This window comes from Electrona antarctica (genome assembly GCF_951216825.1).
Source record: "Electrona antarctica genome assembly, chromosome: 5".
Lineage (NCBI taxonomy): Eukaryota > Metazoa > Chordata > Actinopteri > Myctophiformes > Myctophidae > Electrona > Electrona antarctica.
The window spans coordinates 507,972-531,975 of record NC_136810.1 but is presented as its reverse complement, the minus strand read 5'-3'; the positions used below and the strand labels follow the sequence as shown (position 1 = coordinate 531,975).

The 24,004-nt window shown below is 46.5% G+C and overlaps 1 protein-coding gene across 1 annotated transcript in view; it reads right to left on the bottom strand.

The window, feature by feature from the left end:
• lrrk2 (leucine-rich repeat kinase 2) overlaps positions 1 to 24,004 on the bottom strand; it is a 190,341-nt gene that overhangs the window by 139,250 nt on the left and 27,087 nt on the right. Inside the window, exons 4-6 of the mRNA XM_079502485.1 lie at positions 22,117 to 22,205; positions 18,441 to 18,578; positions 6,817 to 6,951 (exon numbers count right to left, since the gene is read on the bottom strand). Coding sequence (XP_079358611.1) covers positions 6,817 to 6,951; positions 18,441 to 18,578; positions 22,117 to 22,205 — 362 coding nt within the window. The remainder of the gene's footprint in view (positions 1 to 6,816; positions 6,952 to 18,440; positions 18,579 to 22,116; positions 22,206 to 24,004) is intronic.

Below are 24,004 nucleotides of genomic sequence, written 5' to 3'. Positions count from 1 at the left end.
CATGGTATCAGTGTCCTTAGAGAGCAGACATGGTATCATAGTGTCCTTAGAGAGCAGACATGGTATCATAGTGTCCTTAGAGAGCAGACATGGTATCATAGTGTCCTTAGAGACAGACATGGTATCATAGTGTCCTTAGAGAGCAGACATGGTATCATAGTGTCCTAGAGACAGACATGGTATCATAGTGTCCTTAGAGAGCAGACATGGTATCATAGTGTCCTTAGAGAGCAGACATGGTATCATAGTGTCCTTAGAGAGCAGACATGGTATCATAGTGTCCTTAGAGACAGACATGGTATCATAGTGTCCTTAGAGAGCAGACATGGTATCATAGTGTCCTAGAGACAGACATGGTATCATAGTGTCCTTAGAGACAGACATGGTATCATAGTGTCCTTAGAGAGCAGACATGGTATCATAGTGTCCTTAGAGAGCAGACATGGTATCATAGTGTCCTTAGAGAGCAGACATGGTATCATAGTGTCCTTAGAGACAGACATGGTATCATAGTGTCCTTAGAGACAGACATGGTATCATAGTGTCCTTAGAGACAGACATGGTATCATAGTGTCCTTAGAGACAGACATGGTATCATAGTGTCCTAGAGACAGACATGGTATCATAGTGTCCTTAGAGACAGACATGGTATCATAGTGTCCTTAGAGAGCAGACATGGTATCATAGTGTCCTTAGAGAGCAGACATGGTATCATAGTGTCCTTAGAGACAGACAAGGTATCATAGTGTCCTTAGAGACAGACATGGTATCATAGTGTCCTTAGAGAGCAGACATGGTATCATAGTGTCCTTAGAGAGCAGACATGGTATCATAGTGTCCTTAAGAGACAGACATGGTATCATAGTGTCCTTAGAGAGCAGACATGGTATCATAGTGTCCTTAGAGAGCAGACATGGTATCATAGTGTCCTTAGAGAGCAGACATGGTATCATAGTGTCCTTAGAGACAGACATGGTATCATAGTGTCCTAGAGACAGACATGGTATCATAGTGTCCTAGAGACAGACATGGTATCATAGTGTCCTTAGAGACAGACATGGTATCATAGTGTCCTAGAGACAGACATGGTATCATAGTGTCCTTAGAGAGCAGACATGGTATCATAGTGTCCTTAGAGAGCAGACATGGTATCATAGTGTCCTAGAGACAGACATGGTATCATAGTGTCCTTAGAGAGCAGACATGGTATCATAGTGTCCTTAGAGAGCAGACATGGTATCATAGTGTCCTTAGAGACAGACATGGTATCATAGTGTCCTAGAGACAGACATGGTATCATAGTGTCCTTAGAGAGCAGACATGGTATCATAGTGTCCTTAGAGAGCAGACATGGTATCATAGTGTCCTTAGAGAGCAGACATGGTATCATAGTGTCCTTAGAGAGCAGACATGGTATCATAGTGTCCTTAGAGAGCAGACATGGTATCATAGTGTCCTTAGAGACAGACATGGTATCATAGTGTCCTTAGAGACAGACATGGTATCATAGTGTCCTAGAGACAGACATGGTATCATAGTGTCCTTAGAGAGCAGACATGGTATCATAGTGTCCTAGAGACAGACATGGTATCATAGTGTCCTTAGAGACAGACATGGTATCATAGTGTCCTTAGAGACAGACAATGAAATTAATGTGGATCAAAGAGGGATTTGAAGTCAGTGTGCTTTGGAATTGGAACGGCTGTTTCTCAGTAGCGCGGTGCCGATGTGAATGATGTCATGGAAGGCCGCTGTCACTGGAGGCCAACTTCTGCCTCTGCACGTAAACAAGATAATCCAAGGGCATAAACTTAAGCGTAAACATAAACCAGACCACACAAATACACGCCGTCCTCACTTCACCCTGGCCAGACTACTGTACGTGGCCTAGAAGGCAATTATCAATAGCATAAATATAATGTTTATTTATCCGCGGAATGGTTGTCGTTCCTCATGCATTTACAGCAACATTTCGGTTCACGTTCATGAATGCAAACGCGTAGCCAGTGCAATTTACATTCTTACTGTTGTCAGAGAGGGTTGAATGAATGCCTTCGTCAAGTCACATTGCTCTAGCCCTTTACCTTAAAGATGTATAGAGCGTCGCAGTCCCGCCCCCTACCATGGACCAGGAAATTAAACTCATAGACATTTCTTAAAGTATTTATTTAAAGACGGTTACGCCGCGGACAAAGCCAACTCGAGTCGTGACAACTCATGACAACACAAACAATATTTTGGACCAAACAAATAATTAGAAAGAAGACAAAAACGGCAGGTTACAACACTTTTTTTGTTGTTTTTCTTCTTTGTAATTATTTGTTTCGTCCAAAATATTGTTTGTGTTGTCATGAGTTGTCACGACTCGAGTTGGCTTTGTCCGCGGCGTAAACGTCTTTAAATAAATACTTTCTGAAATGTCTATGAGGAAAATGAACGTAGAATCATTTCCTGGTCCATGGTAGGGGGCAGGACTGCGACGCTCTATTACTGTATCATTTAGCTGGGGAACTCCCTCAAGGACCCCTAGGGGTCCCCGGACCCCCTGGAACTCCCTCAAGGACCCCTAGGGGTCCCCGGACCCCACTTTGGGAACCCCTGCATTACATTAGCAACCCAACCAGTAAATCATGTGCAGCCTGAGTACCGTCCATGCAGACAAGAGAGCACGCCTACCTTATCAGGTGACTAGTCTCACTCTCTACCTGGTCAGGCGACTAGTCTCACTCTCTACCTGGTCAGATGACTAGTCTCACTCTCTACCTGGTCAGGTGACTAGTCTCACTCTCTACCTGGTCAGGTGACTAGTCTCACTCTCTACCTGGTCAGATGACTAGTCTCACTCTCTACCTGGTCAGGTGACTAGTCTCACTCTCTACCTGGTCAGGTGACAAGTCTCACTCTCTACCTGGTCAGGCGACTAGTCTCACTCTCTACCTGGTCAGATGACTAGTCTCACTCTCTACCTGGTCAGGTGACTAGTCTCACTCTCTACCTGGTCAGGTGACTAGTCTCACTCTATACCTGGTCAGGTGACTAGTCTCACTCTCTACCTGATCAGGTGACTAGTCTCACTCTCTACCTGGTCAGGTGACTAGTCTCACTCTTTACCTGGTCAGGTGACTAGTCTCACTCTCTACCTGGTCAGGTGACAAGTCTCACTATTTACCTGGTCAGGTGACTAGTCTCACTCTTTACCTGGTCAGGTGACTAGTCTCACTCTCTACCTGGTCAGGTGATTAGTCTCACTCTCTACCTGGTCAGGTGACTAGTCTCACTCTCTACCTGGTCAGGTGACTAGTCTCACTCTCTACCTGGTCAGGTGACTAGTCTCACTCTCTACCTGGTCAGGTGACTAGTCTCACTCTCTACCTGGTCAGGTGACTAGTCTCACTCTCTACCTGGTCAGGTGACTAGTCTCACTCTCTACCTGGTCAGGTGACTAGTCTCACTCTCTACCTGGTCAGGTGACTAGTCTCACTCTCTACCTGGTCAGGTGACTAGTCTCACTCTATACCTGGTCAGGTGACTAGTCTCACTATCTACCTGGTCAGGTGACTAGTCTCACTCTCTACCTGATCAGGTGACTAGTCGCACTCTCTACCTGGTCAGGTGACTAGTCTCACTCTTTACCTGGTCAGGTGACTAGTCTCACTCTCTACCTGGTCAGGTGACAAGTCTCACTATTTACCTGGTCAGGTGACTAGTCTCACTCTTTACCTGGTCAGGTGACTAGTCTCACTCTTTACCTGGTCAGGTGACTAGTCTCACTCTCTACCTGGTCAGGTGATTAGTCTCACTCTCTACCTGGTCAGGTGACTAGTCTCACTCTCTACCTGGTCAGGTGACTAGTCTCACTCTCTACCTGGTCAGGTGACTAGTCTCACTCTCTACCTGGTCAGGTGACTAGTCTCACTCTCTACCTGGTCAGGTGACTAGTCTCACTCTCTACCTGGTCAGGTGACTAGTCTCACTCTCTACCTGGTCAGGTGACTAGTCTCACTCTCTACCTGGTCAGGTGACTAGTCTCACTATCTACCTGGTCAGGTGACTAGTCTCACTCTCTACCTGGTCAGGTGACTAGTCTCACTCTCTACCTGGTCAGGTGACTAGTCTCACTCTCTACCTGGTCAGGTGACTAGTCTCACTCTCTACCTGGTCAGGTGACTAGTCTCACTCTCTACCTGGTCAGGTGACTAGTCTCACTATCTACCTGGTCAGGTGACTAGTCTCACTCTCTACCTGGTCAGGTGACTAGTCTCACTCTCTACCTGGTCAGGTGACTAGTCTCACTCTATACCTGGTCAGGTGACTAGTCTCACTCTCTACCTGGTCAGGTGACTAGTCTCACTCTCTACCTGGTCAGGTGACTAGTCTCACTCTCTACCTGGCCAGGTGACTAGTCTCACTCTCTACCTGGTCAGGTGACTAGTCTCACTCTCTACCTGGTCAGGTGACTAGTCTCACTCTCTACCTGGTCAGGTGACTAGTCTCACTCTATACCTGGTCAGGTGACTAGTCTCACTCTCTACCTGATCAGGTGACTAGTCTCACTCTCTACCTGGTCAGGTGACTAGTCTCACTCTTTACCTGGTCAGGTGACTAGTCTCACTCTCTACCTGGTCAGGTGACAAGTCTCACTATTTACCTGGTCAGGTGACTAGTCTCACTCTTTACCTGGTCAGGTGACTAGTCTCACTCTTTACCTGGTCAGGTGACTAGTCTCACTCTCTACCTGGTCAGGTGATTAGTCTCACTCTCTACCTGGTCAGGTGACTAGTCTCACTCTCTACCTGGTCAGGTGACTAGTCTCACTCTCTACCTGGTCAGGTGACTAGTCTCACTCTCTACCTGGTCAGGTGACTAGTCTCACTCTCTACCTGGTCAGGTGACTAGTCTCACTCTCTACCTGGTCAGGTGACTAGTCTCACTCTCTACCTGGTCAGGTGACTAGTCTCACTCTCTACCTGGTCAGGTGACTAGTCTCACTCTCTACCTGGTCAGGTGACTAGTCTCACTCTCTACCTGGTCAGGTGACTAGTCTCACTCTCTACCTGGTCAGGTGACTAGTCTCACTCTCTACCTGGTCAGGTGACTAGTCTCACTCTATACCCGGTCAGGTGACTAGTCTCACTATCTACCTGGTCAGGTGACTAGTCTCACTCTCTACCTGGTCAGGTGACTAGTCTCACTCTCTACCTGGTCACGTGACTAGTCTCACTCTTTACCTGGTCAGGTGACTAGTCTCACTCTCTACCTGGTCAGGTGACTAGTCTCACTCTCTACCTGGTCAGGTGACTAGTCTCACTCTCTACCTGGTCAGGTGACTAGTCTCACTCTCTACCTGGTCAGGTGACTAGTCTCACTCTTTACCTGGTCAGAGCTCTTTTTTCTACAACCCCCTGCAGTGGCGTGCACAGACATTTAGAGGGGCAGGTGCTCAAGTTAAAAAAGGGCACCTTGTGCAGCGCGTGGAACCGGCCGGTTGCCTTAATCCATTTTGGGCGGGAACCCCTTTTGGTGTTAGCATTATGTTATGCTTTAGCTATTGAAAAATAGCAGATCTACAAGCTCATAGCGCGCCACCGAGTGGCGCGCTATGAGCTTGTAGGTCTGCTATTTTCGAAAAACCAAAAAAAAGAAAAGAAAAAAAAAAGTTTTTTTTCCCCTTTTTTTTCAAAAGGGCACATTGCCAAAAGGGCAGGGGGTGCTCTAGCACCCCCTAGTGTCTATCTGTGCACGCCACTGACCCCCTGCCTGGGGGTCTTGATTCATTCCCTGTATTTCTATTTGTCTTATAACTACAGGGAATGAATAGAGACAGGGTCCTGATGCTTCAAATCTATGCTCAATAAATTATACATTCTAAATTCATAAGTGGCTGAATGATGAAATGCAGATCACCCTTCTCCTACGACAGTACTTTTCATTTCCTTCTACAAGCATTGGGGCGGCGGTGGATCAGCGGTAGAGTGGCCGGATGGTAACTGCAAGGTTCCCGGTTCGATCCCTGTGGGCTCCCCCAGAGTTGGTGTCGAAGTGTCCTTGAGCAAGACTCTGAACCCCTGATTGCTCCTGATGTGCAGGTTGGTGCCTTGCATGGTTTCCGCCGCCATTGGTGTGTGAATGTAATGTAATGTAATGTAATGTAATGCAATGTAATGTACAATCTATGTAAAGGTGTGTTATTATCCAGCCTTTTGTGACGGGCTAGGCTAGGCTAGGCTAGGCTAGGCTAGGCTAGGCTAGGCTAGGCTAGGCTAGGCTAGGCGAGGCTAGGTGGTTCAGAGGGCATGGCCTTACCAGGGCTGGCCAGAGGGAGAGGGTTCAGAGGTCAGGGTTCAGAGGTCATGACCTTACCAGGGCTGGCCAGAGGGAGAGGGTTCAGAGGTCAGGGTTCAGAGGTCATGATCTTACCAGGGCTGGCCAGAGGGAGAGGGTTCAGAGGTCAGGGTTCAGAGGGCATGGCCTTACCAGGGCTGGCCAGAGGGAGAGGGTTCAGAGGTCAGGGTTCAGAGGGCATGGCCTTACCAGGGCTGGCCAGAGGGAGAGGGTTCAGAGGTCAGGGTTCAGAGGTCATGATCTTACCAGGGCTGGCCAGAGGGAGAGGGTTCAGAGGTCAGGGTTCAGAGGGCATGGCCTTACCAGGGCTGGCCAGAGGGAGAGGGTTCAGAGGTCAGGGTTCAGAGGGCATGGCCTTACCAGGGCTGGCCAGAGGGAGAGGGTTCAGAGGTCAGGGTTCAGAGGTCATGACCTTACCAGGGCTGGCCAGAGGGAGAGGGTTCAGAGGTCAGGGTTCAGAGGTCATGACCTTACCAGGGCTGGCCAGAGGGAGGAGCACCCTCATGGCCTGTAGGAGCAGCTCTGGACTGTCCTGGAAGGTCTGCAGCGCCGTCAGGACCACCGCATGGTCCTGGTTCTCCATGAAGTCCACCAGGTGGTCCTCACTCACTGAGGAGGGGGGGGGGGGGGGGGAGGAGGAAGAGGGGGAGAGGGGGGGAGGGGGAGAGGAAGAGAGGGGGGGGGGATAGAGGGAGGGAGAGGGGGGGGAGGAAGAAAGAAAGAAAGTCGCGTTGTGAGCTTGTAGATCTGCTATTTTCAGCATGCAGCCAATTGTAAAATGACTTATACTGGATCTCTTGTCCACTAGTCCCTTCCTAACATTTTAGTCTAGTTTTTATTTGTTGACAAAATCGACAGTATATTTAGTCTTAGTTTTAGTCATCATGACTTAGTTTTTATGTAGTTTTTGTCAGTGAAAAAAGGTAGTCGATGAACATTTTTTGTCATGTTTTAGTCAACAAAAACAACAGTGATGTTGATCCCCTGTGTGGTAGGTGTCGCTCAGCCCCTGGCTGCCACTTACATACTACAGATGTTTTGGTCGTGTCCTTCTTTACATCGATATTGGACTGAGATCTTTGACACCGTGTCGAGGACACCGTTTCAACCAACTGTAATGAGTCGCTCGCCACCGTCGGTGTGTGAATGTGGGAAGTGAGGAAGCTGGCGTCGACTGTTCACCGCGTCACGTCCCAATGTATGAATGAATGGACCATTTTAAAGCGCTTTGAACACTTGGAAAAGCGCTATAAAATGCAGTTCATTATAATTTCTCCCCCAAACTCTATCACTATCGAAATACAACGCTCACTTGGTGGCCTTGGTGACCTCTCTCTTAGCTAGGCTACGTCCATGATGTGTTCTGCTTTAAGACAGGGGTTCTCAACCTTGGGGTCGCGACCTCCTAGAAGTTGCTCAGTGGCGTTTTGAAGCACCCGGAAGACTGCCGGAAGTACAATTATAACTCAATGGCTCGAGCGAGCGGAAGTTTAGCCTATCCTTTAGCCCCGGACCTCAATTTTGAGGTCCGGGCTTACGCACGTCCACCTCCATTAAAGTGCTGCAATTCCACATTTCGCCAGTAGGGAGTGGCAGCTTCAACGTTGGATAGCCTTACTGGGGGCTTGGGTACGGTACCTCTCTACTGTATGGTATGGTATGGTACAGTACCTCTCTACTGTATGGTATGGTACGGTACCTCTACTGTACGGTATGGTACGGTACCTCTCTACTGTACTGTATGGTACGGTACCTCTCTACTGTATGGTACGGTACCTCTCTACTGTATGGTATGGTACCTCTCTACTGTATGGTACGGTACCTCTCTACTGTATGGTATGGTACCTCTCTACTGTATGGTATGGTATGGTACCTCTCTACTGTATGGTATGGTATGGTACCTCTCTACTGTATGGTATGGTATGGTACCTCTCTACTGTATGGTATGGTACGGTACCTCTCTACTGTATGGTATGGTACCTCTCTACTGTATGGTATGGTATGGTACCTCTCTACTGTATGGTATGGTACCTCTCTACTGTATGGTATGGTATGGTACCTCTCTACTGTATGGTATGGTACCTCTCTACTGTATGGTACGGTACCTCTCTACTGTATGGTACGGTACCTCTCTACTGTACGGTATGGTACGGTACCTCTCTACTGTATGGTACGGTACCTCTCTACTGTATGGTATGGTATGGTACCTCTCTACTGTATGGTATGGTACCTCTCTACTGTATGGTATGGTACGGTACCTCTCTACTGTATGGTATGGTACCTCTCTACTGTATGGTATGGTACCTCTCTACTGTATGGTATGGTACGGTACCTCTCTACTGTATGGTATGGTACCTCTCTACTGTATGGTGCGGTACCTCTCTACTGTATGGTATGGTACCTCTCTACTGTATGGTATGGTACCTCTCTACTGTATGGTACGGTACCTCTCTACTGTATGGTATGGTACGGTACCTCTCTACTGTATGGTATGGTACCGCTCTACTGTATGGTATGGTACGGTACCTCTCTACTGTACGGTATGGTATGGTACCTCTCTACTGTATGGTACGGTACCTCTCTACTGTATGGTATGGTACCTCTACTGTATGGTATGGTACCTCTCTACTGTATGGTATGGTACCTCTCTACTGTATGGTATGGTACCTCTCTACTGTATGGTATGGTACCTCTCTACTGTACGGTATGGTACGGTACCTCTCTACTGTATGGTATGGTACCTCTCTACTGTATGGTATGGTACCTCTACTGTATGGTATGGTACCTCTCTACTGTATGGTATGGTACCTCTCTACTGTATGGTATGGTACCTCTCTACTGTATGGTATGGTACCTCTCTACTGTACGGTATGGTACGGTACCTCTCTACTGTATGGTATGGTACCGCTCTACTGTATGGTATGGTACCTCTCTACTGTATGGTATGGTACCTCTCTACTGTATGGTATGGTACCTCTCTACTGTATGGTATGGTACCTCTACTGTATGGTATGGTACCTCTCTACTGTATGGTATGGTACCTCTCTACTGTATGGTACGGTACCTCTCTACTGTACGGTATGGTACGGTACCTCTCTACTGTATGGTACGGTACCTCTCTACTGTATGGTACGGTACCTCTCTACTGTATGGTACGGTACCTCTCTACTGTATGGTATGGTACCTCTACTGTATGGTATGGTACCTCTCTACTGTATGGTATGGTACCTCTCTACTGTATGGTATGGTATGGTACCTCTCTACTGTATGGTACGGTACCTCTCTACTGTATGGTATGGTACCTCTCTACTGTATGGTATGGTACGGTACCTCTCTACTGTATGGTATGGTACCTCTCTACTGTATGGTATGGTACCTCTCTACTGTATGGTACGGTACCTCTCTACTGTATGGTATGGTACCTCTCTACTGTATGGTATGGTACCTCTCTACTGTATGGTATGGTACAGTACCTCTCTACTGTATGGTATGGTACCTCTCTACTGTACGGTATGGTACGGTACCTCTCTACTGTATGGTATGGTACCTCTCTACTGTATGGTATGGTACGGTACCTCTCTACTGTATGGTACGGTACCTCTCTACTGTATGGTATGGTACCTCTCTACTGTACGGTATGGTACCTCTCTACTGTACGGTATGGTACCTCTCTACTGTACGGTATGGTACCTCTCTACTGTATGGTATGGTACCTCTCTACTGTATGGTATGGTACCTCTCTACTGTACGGTATGGTACCTCTCTACTGTATGGTATGGTACCTCTCTACTGTATGGTATGGTACCTCTCTACTGTACGGTATGGTACCTCTCTACTGTACGGTATGGTACCTCTCTACTGTATGGTATGGTACCTCTCTACTGTATGGTATGGTACCTCTCTACTGTATGGTATGGTACCTCTCTACTGTACGGTATGGTACCTCTCTACTGTATGGTATGGTACCTCTCTACTGTATGGTACGGTACCTCTCTACTGTACGGTATGGTACCTCTCTACTGTATGGTATGGTACCTCTCTACTGTATGGTATGGTATGGTACCTCTCTACTGTATGGTATGGTACGGTACCTCTCTACTGTATGGTATGGTACCTCTCTACTGTATGGTATGGTACGGTACCTCTCTACTGTATGGTATGGTACCTCTCTACTGTATGGTATGGTATGGTACCTCTCTACTGTATGGTATGGTACGGTACCTCTCTACTGTATGGTACGGTACCTCTCTACTGTATGGTATGGTACCTCTCTACTGTATGGTATGGTACCTCTCTACTGTATGGTATGGTACCTCTCTACTGTATGGTATGGTACCTCTCTACTGTATGGTATGGTACGGTACCTCTCTACTGTATGGTACGGTACCTCTCTACTGTATGGTACGGTACGGTACCTCTCTACTGTATGGTATGGTACCTCTCTACTGTATGGTATGGTACCTCTCTACTGTATGGTATGGTACCTCTCTACTGTATGGTATGGTACCTCTCTACTGTATGGTATGGTACCTCTCTACTGTATGGTATGGTACGGTACCTCTCTACTGTATGGTATGGTACCTCTCTACTGTATGGTATGGTACCTCTCTACTGTATGGTATGGTACGGTACCTCTCTACTGTATGGTATGGTACGGTACCTCTCTACTGTATGGTATGGTACCTCTCTACTGTATGGTATGGTACGGTACCTCTCTACTGTATGGTATGGTACCTCTCTACTGTACGGTATGGTACAGTACCTCTCTACTGTATGGTATGGTACCTCTCTACTGTATGGTATGGTACCTCTCTACTGTATGGTATGGTACCTCTCTACTGTATGGTATGGTACCTCTCTACTGTATGGTATGGTACCTCTCTACTGTATGGTATGGTACGGTACCTCTCTACTGTATGGTATGGTACGGTACCTCTCTACTGTATGGTACGGTACCTCTCTACTGTATGGTATGGTACGGTACCTCTCTACTGTATGGTATGGTACCTCTCTACTGTATGGTATGGTACGGTACCTCTCTACTGTATGGTATGGTACCTCTCTACTGTATGGTATGGTACGGTACCTCTCTACTGTATGGTATGGTACGATACCTCTCTACTGTATGGTATGGTACCTCTCTACTGTATGGTATGGTACCTCTCTACTGTATGGTATGGTACCTCTCTACTGTATGGTATGGTACCTCTCTACTGTATGGTACGGTACCTCTCTACTGTATGGTATGGTACCTCTCTACTGTATGGTACGGTACCTCTCTACTGTATGGTATGGTACCTCTCTACTGTATGGTATGGTACCTCTCTACTGTATGGTACGGTACCTCTCTACTGTATGGTATGGTACCTCTCTACTGTATGGTATGGTACGGTACCTCTCTACTGTATGGTATGGTACGGTACCTCTCTACTGTATGGTATGGTACCTCTCTACTGTATGGTATGGTACCTCTCTACTGTATGGTATGGTACCTCTCTACTGTATGGTACGGTACCTCTCTACTGTATGGTATGGTACCTCTCTACTGTATGGTATGGTACGGTACCTCTCTACTGTATGGTATGGTATGGTACCTCTCTACTGTATGGAATGGTACGGTACCTCTCTACTGTATGGTATGGTACCTCTCTACTGTATGGTATGGTACCTCTCTACTGTATGGTATGGTACCTCTCTACTGTATGGTACGGTACCTCTCTACTGTATGGTACGGTACCTCTCTACTGTATGGTATGTTGTAACTTAATTTGGGTTAATACAGTTAATATTTTGTGACATTTCATTGCATAATGTTTGAAAGCTGTTTATTTCATATTATGACTATTTACAGTTTAAAAGGACTTTATTGAGTTAAAGAGAATTGATTGATTTACAGTATATACTGATTTCATGTAGAATTGTTATTTCTATTTGTATTCAATACTAAGCGATTCTAAAAACTGCATTTCCCATGATGCTAAGTTGTATCTAGCGCCGGATATCCGGTGAGAGAATTGCCGGGTTTTCGTTAGTTTTGTTGTTGATGCATGTGGAGAATAGCAGCCAGTAGCCGAGAGAAACCGCGTATGACAAATAATACCTAAAGATTCATTTTCTGCACCTTTCATGTACACCTTTTTTCTTATATAAACAAGAAACTTCATCCCCATATCCCGACGTCCTCTTCAGCTTCTTTCGAACGTAATAATTACATTATTTGGTGCCGAAACCCGGGAAAAGATGAGCGAGGGAGACTCAAATGAAGAAGCTGCAGCCGCAGCTTTAAGAGCAGAAGAGGGACGCAAAGAAATGGAAAGAATGAGAAGAAAGCGGGGTGCAATAAGAGGTACTACTACACGACTTTTGAACAATATTGACGCAGAAATGGCCAAGCCAGATCCGGACATGGATCAATTGAGCACTTTATTGGACATGTTGTCCGCTAAAGAGGACAGTCTATCTGGCCTGGACAACGAAATCGAACGGCATACGGCGCTGGATGACTTGGAGAACGAGATCGAAACTACGGAGGACTACAAGCAACGTGTCATCTCGTCTAAGAGCCGCGCACAGCGGATGATAAGGAGGAAGGAGGATGAAAACCAGCAGCTCCAATCAACAACACAAAGCAGGGTGAGCGGCGCAAATTCAGCTAACTCATTTGCACAGAGACAGTCTGTAAAGCTGCCGAAGTTGATTATTGACAAATACAATGGAGATGTCAGTAGATGGCAGGAGTTTTGGAGCCAGTATGAGACCGCTATTCACACGAATGATGCACTGTGCAAACGTGAAAAGTTTACCTACTTGAAAACGTATCTCACTGGACAAGCTGCAAAGGCAGTAGCAGGGCTGATGCTCACAGATGCAAACTACGACAGCGCGATCACATTACTGCAAAGCAGATTTGGAAGGAAGGATCTGGTTATCAGTGCTCACATGTCAAGGCTGCTGAATCTAAATCCTGTGAAGAAATCCTCTGACGTGCATGCACTAAGGCAGCTATATGATGAATGTGAAATTCAAATTAGGAGCCTGGAGTCACTGGGTGTAGTGTCAGACACCTATGGAAGCCTACTATGCCCAATTTTAATGAAGATGATTCCAGATGACATAGCTCTTGAATATAGCCGTCAGAGGGGAAGTGATGATGAATGGAAAGTTGATGAAATAGTCAAATTCCTACAGAAAGAGGTTCAGAGCAGGGAAAGAGCACTGCAAATGACAGCGTCATACACTCAGAGAGAACAGAAACCAGAAATCAAACCAGAAATCAAGCCATGGAAGCAGTCATGCTCATACAAAGACACAAAGATGAACAGACCGAGCATGCAATCTGCTGCTGCACTGCACACAGCCAGCCAGGAGAAGACACGCAATTGTTTATTCTGTGACAGTGCAGAGCACAAATCTGAACATTGCCCGAACCACAGCATTTCTGAACGCAAAGAGAAAATAAAGAAAATGGGAAGATGCTTTGTGTGTTTGGGACAAAGACACATGGCGAGGACATGCAAAGTGAAGGATGCGTCATGTGAAAAATGTGGAAGGAGACACCATACTGCTGTGTGCACCAGTGAGAAAGGTGAGGTGCAGCCCCCCACCTTTACAGAAGATGCTGTTGTTTCCTCAGTCATTCCTCACTCAGCGAAGATGAAACCAGGTGGACAAAACACTGTGCTGCTGCAGACAGCGAAGGCATGGGTGGGAGGCCCATCAGGAAGGAAAATAGCTCGCTGCTTGCTCGATGGAGGGAGTCAGAGAAGCTTCATTCATGAAAACCTTGCGAGGAGCCTGAATTTACCAGTAATAAGACAAGAGACACTCACACTTCACACGTTTGGCTCCACTGTCCCTACAATGTCAAAGCGCAACACAGTGAGAGTAATTCTACAGAATGTCTGGGACAACCAGCAGAGAATTGAAATTGAGGCTATAGAAACCCCACAGGTGTGCTCAGCTGTGATGAAAGTTCCTGGTGACCAGATTCAGCACGAGCTCAAGAAAAAGGGACTACAGCTAGCGGACTTCCCAGACAACGATGATGATCCTGAGCTCTCCGTTCTGATAGGAGCAGACTACTATTGGAAAATAGTCTCAGGAAGAGTGGAGAGACTGACAGAGACATTAGTAGCACTGGAGAGCACCTTTGGATGGTCTGTGCAGGGACCAGTGTCCATGTCAAGTGTCGCCGAGGCAACCTGCATGTTCATTCCACTTGAAGAGGACACACTTGTCTCCAAGCAACTATGTGCATTCTGGGAAATTGAGTCTCTGGGTATCACAAGTGAGAAAACACAGAACCCAGCAGAAGAAGAGGCTCTGCAGATCTTCGAGAAAACGACAACTTTCAAAGATGGACGATACCACGTGGAGTTGCCATGGAAACAAGAAAGAGCAGAGCTACAAGACAACTACAGAGTTGCTAAAAAACGATTTGAAGGTCTGAAGAAAAGACTAAAGAAAGATGTCACATTCTACAGCAGATACAATGAAGTAGTGGAGGACTATTTACAGCAGAACATTGCAGAGGAGGTGCCAAAGGACGCAATTACAGACAATGTGAAATACTACTTACCTCACCACGCAGTACTCAGAGAAGACAAAGTGACGACAAAACTGAGAGTTGTGTTTGATGCGTCGTCACATGAAGTTGGCAGTCCATCCCTCAATGACTGTCTGCTCACAGGACCAAACCTGAATCCAGATCTGCTCAGTGTCCTCATTAAATTCAGACAACATGAGATAGCCTTCATGGCTGACATAAAAAAGGCTTTCTTGCAGATCTCCCTAGAGGAGAAAGACAGAGATGCTGTGAGATTCCTGTGGCTCTCAGGCCCACCAAATGGAGAACAGGATGGAGAGCCACGCGTGCTGAGGATGACCAGAGTAGTGTTTGGAGCCTCTCCGAGCCCATTCCTGCTCGCAGCTACGATCAGGAAGCACCTGGAACAATACGAAGCAGAACAACCACAGGTTGTAGAGACACTAAGGGAGTCATTGTATGTGGACGATTTTATATCAAGTTCAAACAGTGTTGAAGAGGCTTACCATGTGACAACAACTGCTAAGAGGATGCTGTCAACCGCAGGCATGGACCTCTGCAAGTGGATGACTAACTCTCATGAGCTGGAGAAGAAATGGGAGGAGGGCACAACCGATCACACACTAGCACCAGAGACACACGGAGCTGTGCTCAAAGTGCTGGGCTTGGTGTGGAGACCAGCAACCGATGACTTCACCTTTGACCTCAGACCGCTATTGAGCATCCTAAAAGAAATGAAGAACACAAAGAGGAGCGTTCTACAGTCAGCTGCACGCATCTATGACCCACTCGGGTTCCTGACACCTTTCACCATCAGAATCAAGTGCATGTTTCAAGAAATGTGGGAGAGAGGGCTCTCCTGGGATGAAGAGCTACCACCTGACCTGACTCGAGAATGGCAACAGTGGTGTTCAGAACTACCCAAGCTACACCAGCTCGCCATACCAAGGTGGTATCAAACAGACATACAAGACAAACATGCCCTGACATTACATGTGTTCTGTGACGCAAGTGAAAGAGCTTACAGTGCCGCTGCCTACCTACAAGGTAAATCACCAGACGGAGAACCGACAATGAGCCTAGTCGCATCCAAATCCAGAGTGGCCCCTCTCAAGAAAATGACACTGCCACGCCTGGAGCTCATGGGAGCTGTGATTGGAGCGAGACTAGCCAACAACTTGATGACTACTCTAAAACTGGAACCAAACCAGTTAAGAATGTGGACGGACTCTATGATTACGCTGCATTGGATTTGCAGCTCAGCTCAGAAGTGGAAACAGTTTGTTGCAAACAGAGTGACCGAGATCCAGTCACTGACCAACCCTGAGACATGGTCACACATTGCAGGAAAAATCAACCCAGCTGACCTCCCAACAAGAGGACAAAGTGTCGAAAGTCTGATACAGAGCCACCTATGGTGGAATGGACCCAGCGTTCTGACAACACCCGATCAGTCAGAGGAGACTGAAAATGAACAAGTTCAAGACAACATGAATGCAGAACGCAAGTCTAGTCAACACATCACTGTACAGCTCGCTGCAAACGACACAGACCCCACTGAACCAGTGTTGGAGCTGGAAGGATACAGCAAGTTGAACAGGGTCCTCAGAGTGACAGCCTGGATAAAGAGATTCATAGCCAATGCACAAACAAAAACAAAGACAAGAGGAGAACTGACTGCCGATGAGCTCTTCGAGGCAGAAAAGTACTGGATCAAGACTACACAACAACAGAGTTTCAGCCAGGAAATAAAACAACTGAAGGCAAGAAAGAGCCTAAACAATGACTACAAGATTAAAGAACTGAAACCCTTCCTGGATGAACACGAGATGCTCAGTGTGGGAGGAAGGCTGCAGCAGTCGGACTTCACATACAGACAGCAGCACCCATGGATTATGCCCAACAAGCACAGATTTTCAGAGCTGCTGATACAAAGCTGTCATGTGAAAGTGATGCACTCAGGAGTGAGAGACACTCTCGTACAAGTGAGAGAGAGATACTGGATCCCGCGTGCAAGGCAGCTGGTCAAGAGCACTGTGGCTAACTGCACAGTCTGCAAACGATTCAAGGCAAAAGCCGGACAGCAGATCACTGCGCCCTTGCCCAAAGACAGAATAACTGAATCCCCACCATTCGAAGTCACAGGTGTGGATTTTGCAGGGCCACTTTATGTGAAGGCAGGTGATTCTGTGAAGAAGTCATACATAGCGCTATTCACCTGTGCTGTAACCAGAGCCATACACTTGGAACTGGTCTCAGATCAGTCAACAGAGACATTCCTGTTAGCGCTGAAAAGATTCATCTCCAGAAGAGGATTATGCAAGATAATCTACTCGGACAACGCCAGAACATTCAAGAGAGCTGATCAGGACCTGAAGGAGCTGTGGAAAGCCATCAAAGAACCCCAGCTGTTAGAGTTCTTCTCAGAAAGAGGCATCACCTGGAAGTTCATCGCAGAACGAGCAGCCTGGTGGGGCGGATTCTGGGAGCGGATGGTCCGTTCAGTAAAGACATGCCTGAAGAAAGTTCTCGGAAAAGCTTCACTCAACTTTGAAGAGATGTGCACAGTACTGACAGAAGTGGAGGCTATCATAAACTCGAGGCCTCTGACATTTGTGCATAATGAAGTGGATGAGCCACAGCCACTCACTCCAGCCCACTTCTTGGTGGGAAAACGACTAACATCTCTGCCACCCAAGCCTTTCCCCGCTGACACACAGCACCCAACTGTCAACAAGGCAGAGATCACTCGAAGATGGAAATACAGGCAGAAACTCACGACCAGCTTCTGGAACGCCTGGCGTAAGGATTACCTGTTGGACTTGAAGTCAGCACACCGCTGCGACACACCGACACCCACCCCACTGAAAGTGGGTGACGTTGTACTCATTGGAGAGGACAATACCCCCAGACAAACCTGGAAACTGGGAAGAATCACAGAACTGTTTACAGGCCGAGATGGACTTGTCAGGTCGTGCATGGTCCGCACTCCCACAGGGACTTTGTTGAGAAGACCTATTCAGTTACTGTACTGTCTTGAGATTTAGATGAACAGATAGTTCATGGGTGGGAGAATGTTGTAACTTAATTTGGGTTAATACAGTTAATATTTTGTGACATTTCATTGCATAATGTTTGAAAGCTGTTTATTTCATATTATGACTATTTACAGTTTAAAAGGACTTTATTGAGTTAAAGAGAATTGATTGATTTACAGTATATACTGATTTCATGTAGAATTGTTATTTCTATTTGTATTCAATACTAAGCGATTCTAAAAACTGCATTTCCCATGATGCTAAGTTGTATCTAGCGCCGGATATCCGGTGAGAGAATTGCCGGGTTTTCGTTAGTTTTGTTGTTGATGCATGTGGAGAATAGCAGCCAGTAGCCGAGAGAAACCGCGTATGACAAATAATACCTAAAGATTCATTTTCTGCACCTTTCATGTACACCTTTTTTCTTATATAAACAAGAAACTTCATCCCCATATCCCGACGTCCTCTTCAGCTTCTTTCGAACGTAATAATTACATTATGGTATGGTACGGTACCTCTCTCCAGCAGCAGCTGCAGAGCGCTGCAGCCTTGGAGCTGCACCTCCTCGCTGGTGGGGAAGGTCTTCATCCCCAAAACCACCAGGCCGAACACATCCTCCTCCTCTTCGTCCAGGACGCACTGCAGCAGCTTGTCTGCAGCACGCACATGCGTGCACACACACACACACCACACCACACCACACCACACACACACACACACACACACACACACACACACACACACACACACACACACGAGGTGAGGAGTGATTCATAAAGTTTGATTTGTTGATGCACAGATAAGTACAGGCATACGGTATGTGATAAAACATAAAAGTTTGATGTGATAAAACTACATAAGAATTATCCTTTATGAAACTGTGTTTCCTGTTGAAATATGTCTTGCTTCCTGGTTGTGCCGTTTTCATGGCCTCATATATTCCATGTTGTTACATCATGATCACCACAGAACGCCCACTGAGCGTAAACTACTGTCTGGCCTCGACAGCCCAGAGATCCAAGAAACTACTGTCTGGCCTCGACAGCCCAGACATCCATGAAACTACTGTCTGGCCTCGACAGCCCAGACATCCAAGAAACTACTGTCTGGCCTCGACAGCCCAGACATCCAAGAAACTACTGTCTGGCCTCGACAGCCCAGACATCCAAGAAACTACTGTCTGGCCTCGACAGCCCAGAGATCCAAGAAACTACTGTCTGGCCTCGACAGCCCAGACATCCATGAAACTACTGTCTGGCCTCGACAGCCCAGACATCCAAGAAACTACTGTCTGGCCTCGACAGCCCAGACATCCAAGAAACTACTGTCTGGCCTCGACAGCCCAGACATCCAAGAAACTACTGTCTGGCCTCGACAGCCCAGACATCCAAGAAACTACTGTCTGGCCTCGACAGCCCAGACATCCACACAGAACACCTGATCTGATTGCATTAAACAACGTTAAACAATGTTAAACTCACTTTGCCTGTTGCTTTGCCACTCGATGTGCCACTCACACTAAGCATGCGCATACCCTCTATACCCTCGCCGCCCCCTTTCATGACGACGCCAGGCCCAGGAAATTAATCCCAATGCATTTTTCCCATAGACATTTCAAAAAGTATTTATTTAAAGACCTTTTAAGCGTTGTACGAAGCCAACTCGAGTTGTGACAAATCATGGCAAACACACACAATATTTTGGACCAAACAAATAATTACAAAAAGTGTTGTAACCTGACGTTTTTTGTTTGGCCCAAAACATTGTGTTTATTGTCATGATTTGTCACGACAAGAGGTCTTTCGAGGGGGCGGGGCTGCGACGCTCTATTGGACCGTGAACTTTGACCTCCAGGACAGTGTGATTGGACTGTGCCCTTTCAGTCAGAAACAGGTCAGCTCCTTCGTGCAATAAAAAAGCAGGCCTGCATAAAACAAAGTGTTTTGTAGCCATTTACAAATCCAGAAATTATAGCAGAGACAGTATTTAGAATGTAATTCTATTTTCAAATGGTGTATTGGTGTATTGGTGTATTGGTGATTTGGTGTATTGGTGTATTGGTGATTTGGTGTATTGGTGTATTGGTGATTTGGTGTATTGGTGTATTGGTGTATTGGTGATTTGGTGTATTGGTGTATTGGTGTATTGGTGTATTGGTGATTTGGTGTATTGGTGTATTGGTGTATTGGTGGTGCTTCTTAAACAAAAATAGTATCTCATACCAACTGGCTTGTAAGACAGTGGTTCCAAAAGTGGGGTCCTTGAGGGAGTTCCAGGGGGTCCTCAGCTAAATGATAGTTAGGAACCAAATGGACCCTTATGGGTCTGAAACTCTTGAGAGTCCCTGTACATTTGTACACTCTCTACCGTCTCTATTCATATATACTCTAAGGGTTGTCCAGAACCGTCTCTATTCATATATACTCTAAGGGTTGTCCAGAACCGTCTCTATTCATATATACTCTAAGGGTTGTCCAGAACCGTCTCTATTCATATATACTCTAAGGGTTGTCCAGAACCGTCTCTATTCATATATACTCTAAGGGTTGTCCAGAACCGTCTCTATTCATATATACTCTAAGGGTTGTCCAGAACCGTCTCTATTCATATATACTCTAAGGGTTGTCCAGAACCGTCTCTATTCATATATACTCTAAGGGTTGTCCAGAACCGTCTCTATTCATATATACTCTAAGGGTTGTCCAGAACCGTCTCTATTCATATATACTCTAAGGGTTGTCCAGAACCGTCTCTATTCATATATACTTTAAGGGTTGTCCAGAAACGTCTCTATTCATATATACTCTAAGGGTTGTCCAGAACCGTCTCTATTCATATATACTCTAAGGGTTGTCCAGAACCGTCTCTATTCATATATACTCTAAGGGTTGTCCAGAACCGTCTCTATTCATATATACTCTAAGGGTTGTCCAGAACCGTCTCTATTCATATATACTCTAAGGGACAAACAGATAAATGAACCTGAACCTGAAGCTCTTCATCCTAAACCTCGTAAACATGGGGAACAAAAGGCTCCTCATGGTCCCTCCCGGGGCTGGGAAGGAAGGAGCTGGCTCACAGATGATGTGTCCTCCCACTGTCCGGACGGTACTGTACTTCTACTGTACTTCCATGGACTATAACAACGGCGGGAAGGACACCATGTGACCAGCCGAGAGGCCTTAATTGAATCTCCTGCATTCTCAGCCACTCCACATCAAACTGCGTATGATGTGTTGTACTGCTGGCGGGGGTTGAGTTAATAGCCAAAGTATATTATAGGGTGGTTAAATGCTATATTGCTATATTATGTAATATTTCTGGTATAGACACAGTACCAGCAGAACCAGGGCCCTGGTATAGACACAGTACCAGCAGAACCAGGGCCCTGGTATAGACACAGTACCAGCAGAACCAGGGCCCTGGTATAGACACAGTACCAGGGCCCTGGTATAAACACAGTACCAGCAGAACCAGGGCCCTGGTATAGACACAGTACCAGGGCCCTGGTATAGACACAGTACCAGCAGAAACAGGGCCCTGGTATAGACACAGTACCAGCAGAGCCAGGGCCCTTGTATAGATTACCTGAGGTCAGCAGCAGAACCAGGGCCCTGGTATAGACAGTACCTGGGGTCAGCAGCAGAGCCAGGGCCCTTGTATAGATTACCTGAGGTCAGCAGCAGAGCCAGGGCTCTGGTATAGACAGTACCTGAGGTCAGCAGCAGAGCCAGGGCCCTTGTATAGATTACCTGAGGTCAGCAGCAGAGCCAGGGCCCTGGAGCCAGTACCTGAGGTCAGCAGCAGAGCCAGGGCCCTGGTATAGATTACCTGATGTCAGCAGCAGAGCCAGGGCCCTGGTATAAATTACCTGAGGTCAGCAGCAGAGCCAGGGCCCTGGTATAGATTACCTGAGGTCAGCAGCAGAGCCAGGGCTCTGGTATAGATTACCTGAGGTCAGCAGCAGAGCCAGGGCCCTGGTATAGATTACCTGAGGTCAGCAGCAGAGCCAGGGCTCTGGTATAGATTACCTGAGGTCAGCAGCAGAGCCAGGGCCCTGGTATAGATTACCTGAGGTCAGCAGCAGAGCCAGGGCTCTGGTATAGATTACCTGAGGTCAGCAGCAGAGCCAGGGCCCTGGTATAGATTACCTGAGGTCAGCAGCAGAGCCAGGGCCCTGGTATAGATTACCTGAGGTCAGCAGCAGAGCCAGGGCTCTCAGTCCTACCATGGTGACCTTGCAGTCTGCGCTGTATTGGGCCAACACTTTCAGGATCTGTCTGAACACAATAACAGGAGGACAGAGATTAAAATAGGGTGCGTTCTGCATCCCAAAACACAGTTTATAGTTAGAAACTAGAAAATAGACTAAAATGTCAGGAAGGGACTAGTGGACAAGAGATCCAGTATGAGTCATTTTACATTTGGCTGCATGCTGAAAATAGCAGATCTACAAGCTCCTTGTAGATCTTGTAGACCTTCTAGACCTTCTAAGTGTAAAATCAGTCATTACGACGGAATCAAAGGCCCAGCAAAACACATTTTAGTCGACTAAATCAACTGTAGATTTAAAATCTTATGACATTTAGTCGACTAAAACTAGACTAACACTAAAACATTCCAGGTGAAATGTGACTTGACTCCTTGGTAATAATAAGGACCCAATGCTGTGATAACTTTAATATTATTTATTAGACGTTTCTTGGTTAAATAATTCTAAAAACCCACAGGAGGTTCTTAAAGGGACATTTCACCTCTGGAAGAAACCGCAGTTGCTCAATGTTAATAGTATTTGTATTAGATAACAGTATAGCACAATGAGGAATGTGCCCCCTATGGACAGAAATATAATGACGTCTGTGTCTGACTGGGCTGCTGAATTCCTACAATGCCCACAATGCTGTGTTGCACTGCCCCTCCTTGTGGAGAGTGTGTGGAGGCGTGAACTTGTAGTCCAGGAAGGAAGTGAGACCACATTTATGGCTATGGCCAGCATAGATATTAAGAAATAGATGCCTCACTGGTCGTTGCAGTTCATTGGAGCGACGTGTATCCCAATGAAGGCGGAAGTGCAGTGCCGAAGGCTTTTTTTTTTTTTTTTAAACAAATCTTTATAACATGACAATATACATTACAATACAAAACAAGACAAACAAACAAACACAAACAACAAAGTTATGAATAATACAACATCAGAACCAGGGGGGATTAGATTACTAACAGAAAACATTAAAGAGTGAACACAAAGCAACAGTTCTCCGCAGCTTTCTTATTTAGAAGGCATTTGCTGAAGGCGACTGCGTCGCTGCCCAAGTGACTCCTCCATGTCTCTCGCTGTCACTCAAGTGACTACTGGCCAATCACAGCGCGTCTTTTCCGGGACTTATGTTACGCACGCGGAAGCTTGACAAGCTTCCGCTAATGCTTTGCAAGGAATGTCGGGAAAATTGTGCCTTCAATGGTGACACGCGCCTCAGAGCCGGAAAGGGCGTCTACGTATATATGTCTATGATGGCCAGAACAATAATGAAGTCTGTGTGTCTGACTAAAGGGTTTGGCTGGGTTGCTGAATTCCTACAATGCCCATAATGCTTTGCTGCAGTTTGTGTGTTTGACTAGAGTTTTTGACTGGATTGCTGAAATCCTACAATGCCCATAATGCTTTGCTGCAGTCTAGTGTGTTTGACTAGACTTTGACTGGATTGCTGAATTCCTACAATGCCCATAATGCTTTGCTGCACTGCCCCTCCTTGTGGAGAGGGGGGGGGGGGGGAGGCCACGTGGAGATGTGAACTTGTAGTGTAGACAGGTTTTTGGTCACGGACCTGGCGTCGACTAAAATATCTAAAAACACATATTACACACATTATCCCATTCTGGACGGGAACCCCTTTTGGTGTTTTAAGCATTATGTTATACTTTAGATATTGGAAAATAGCAGATCTACAAGTTCATAACGCGGCAACGAGTGCCACGCTATGAACTTGTAGGTCTGCTATTTTTGAAAAATCGTGAAAATGTGCCTCAAATCTTTGAATATATATTCTTTCAGAGTGAACATTTTTAACTCAAATCTTTG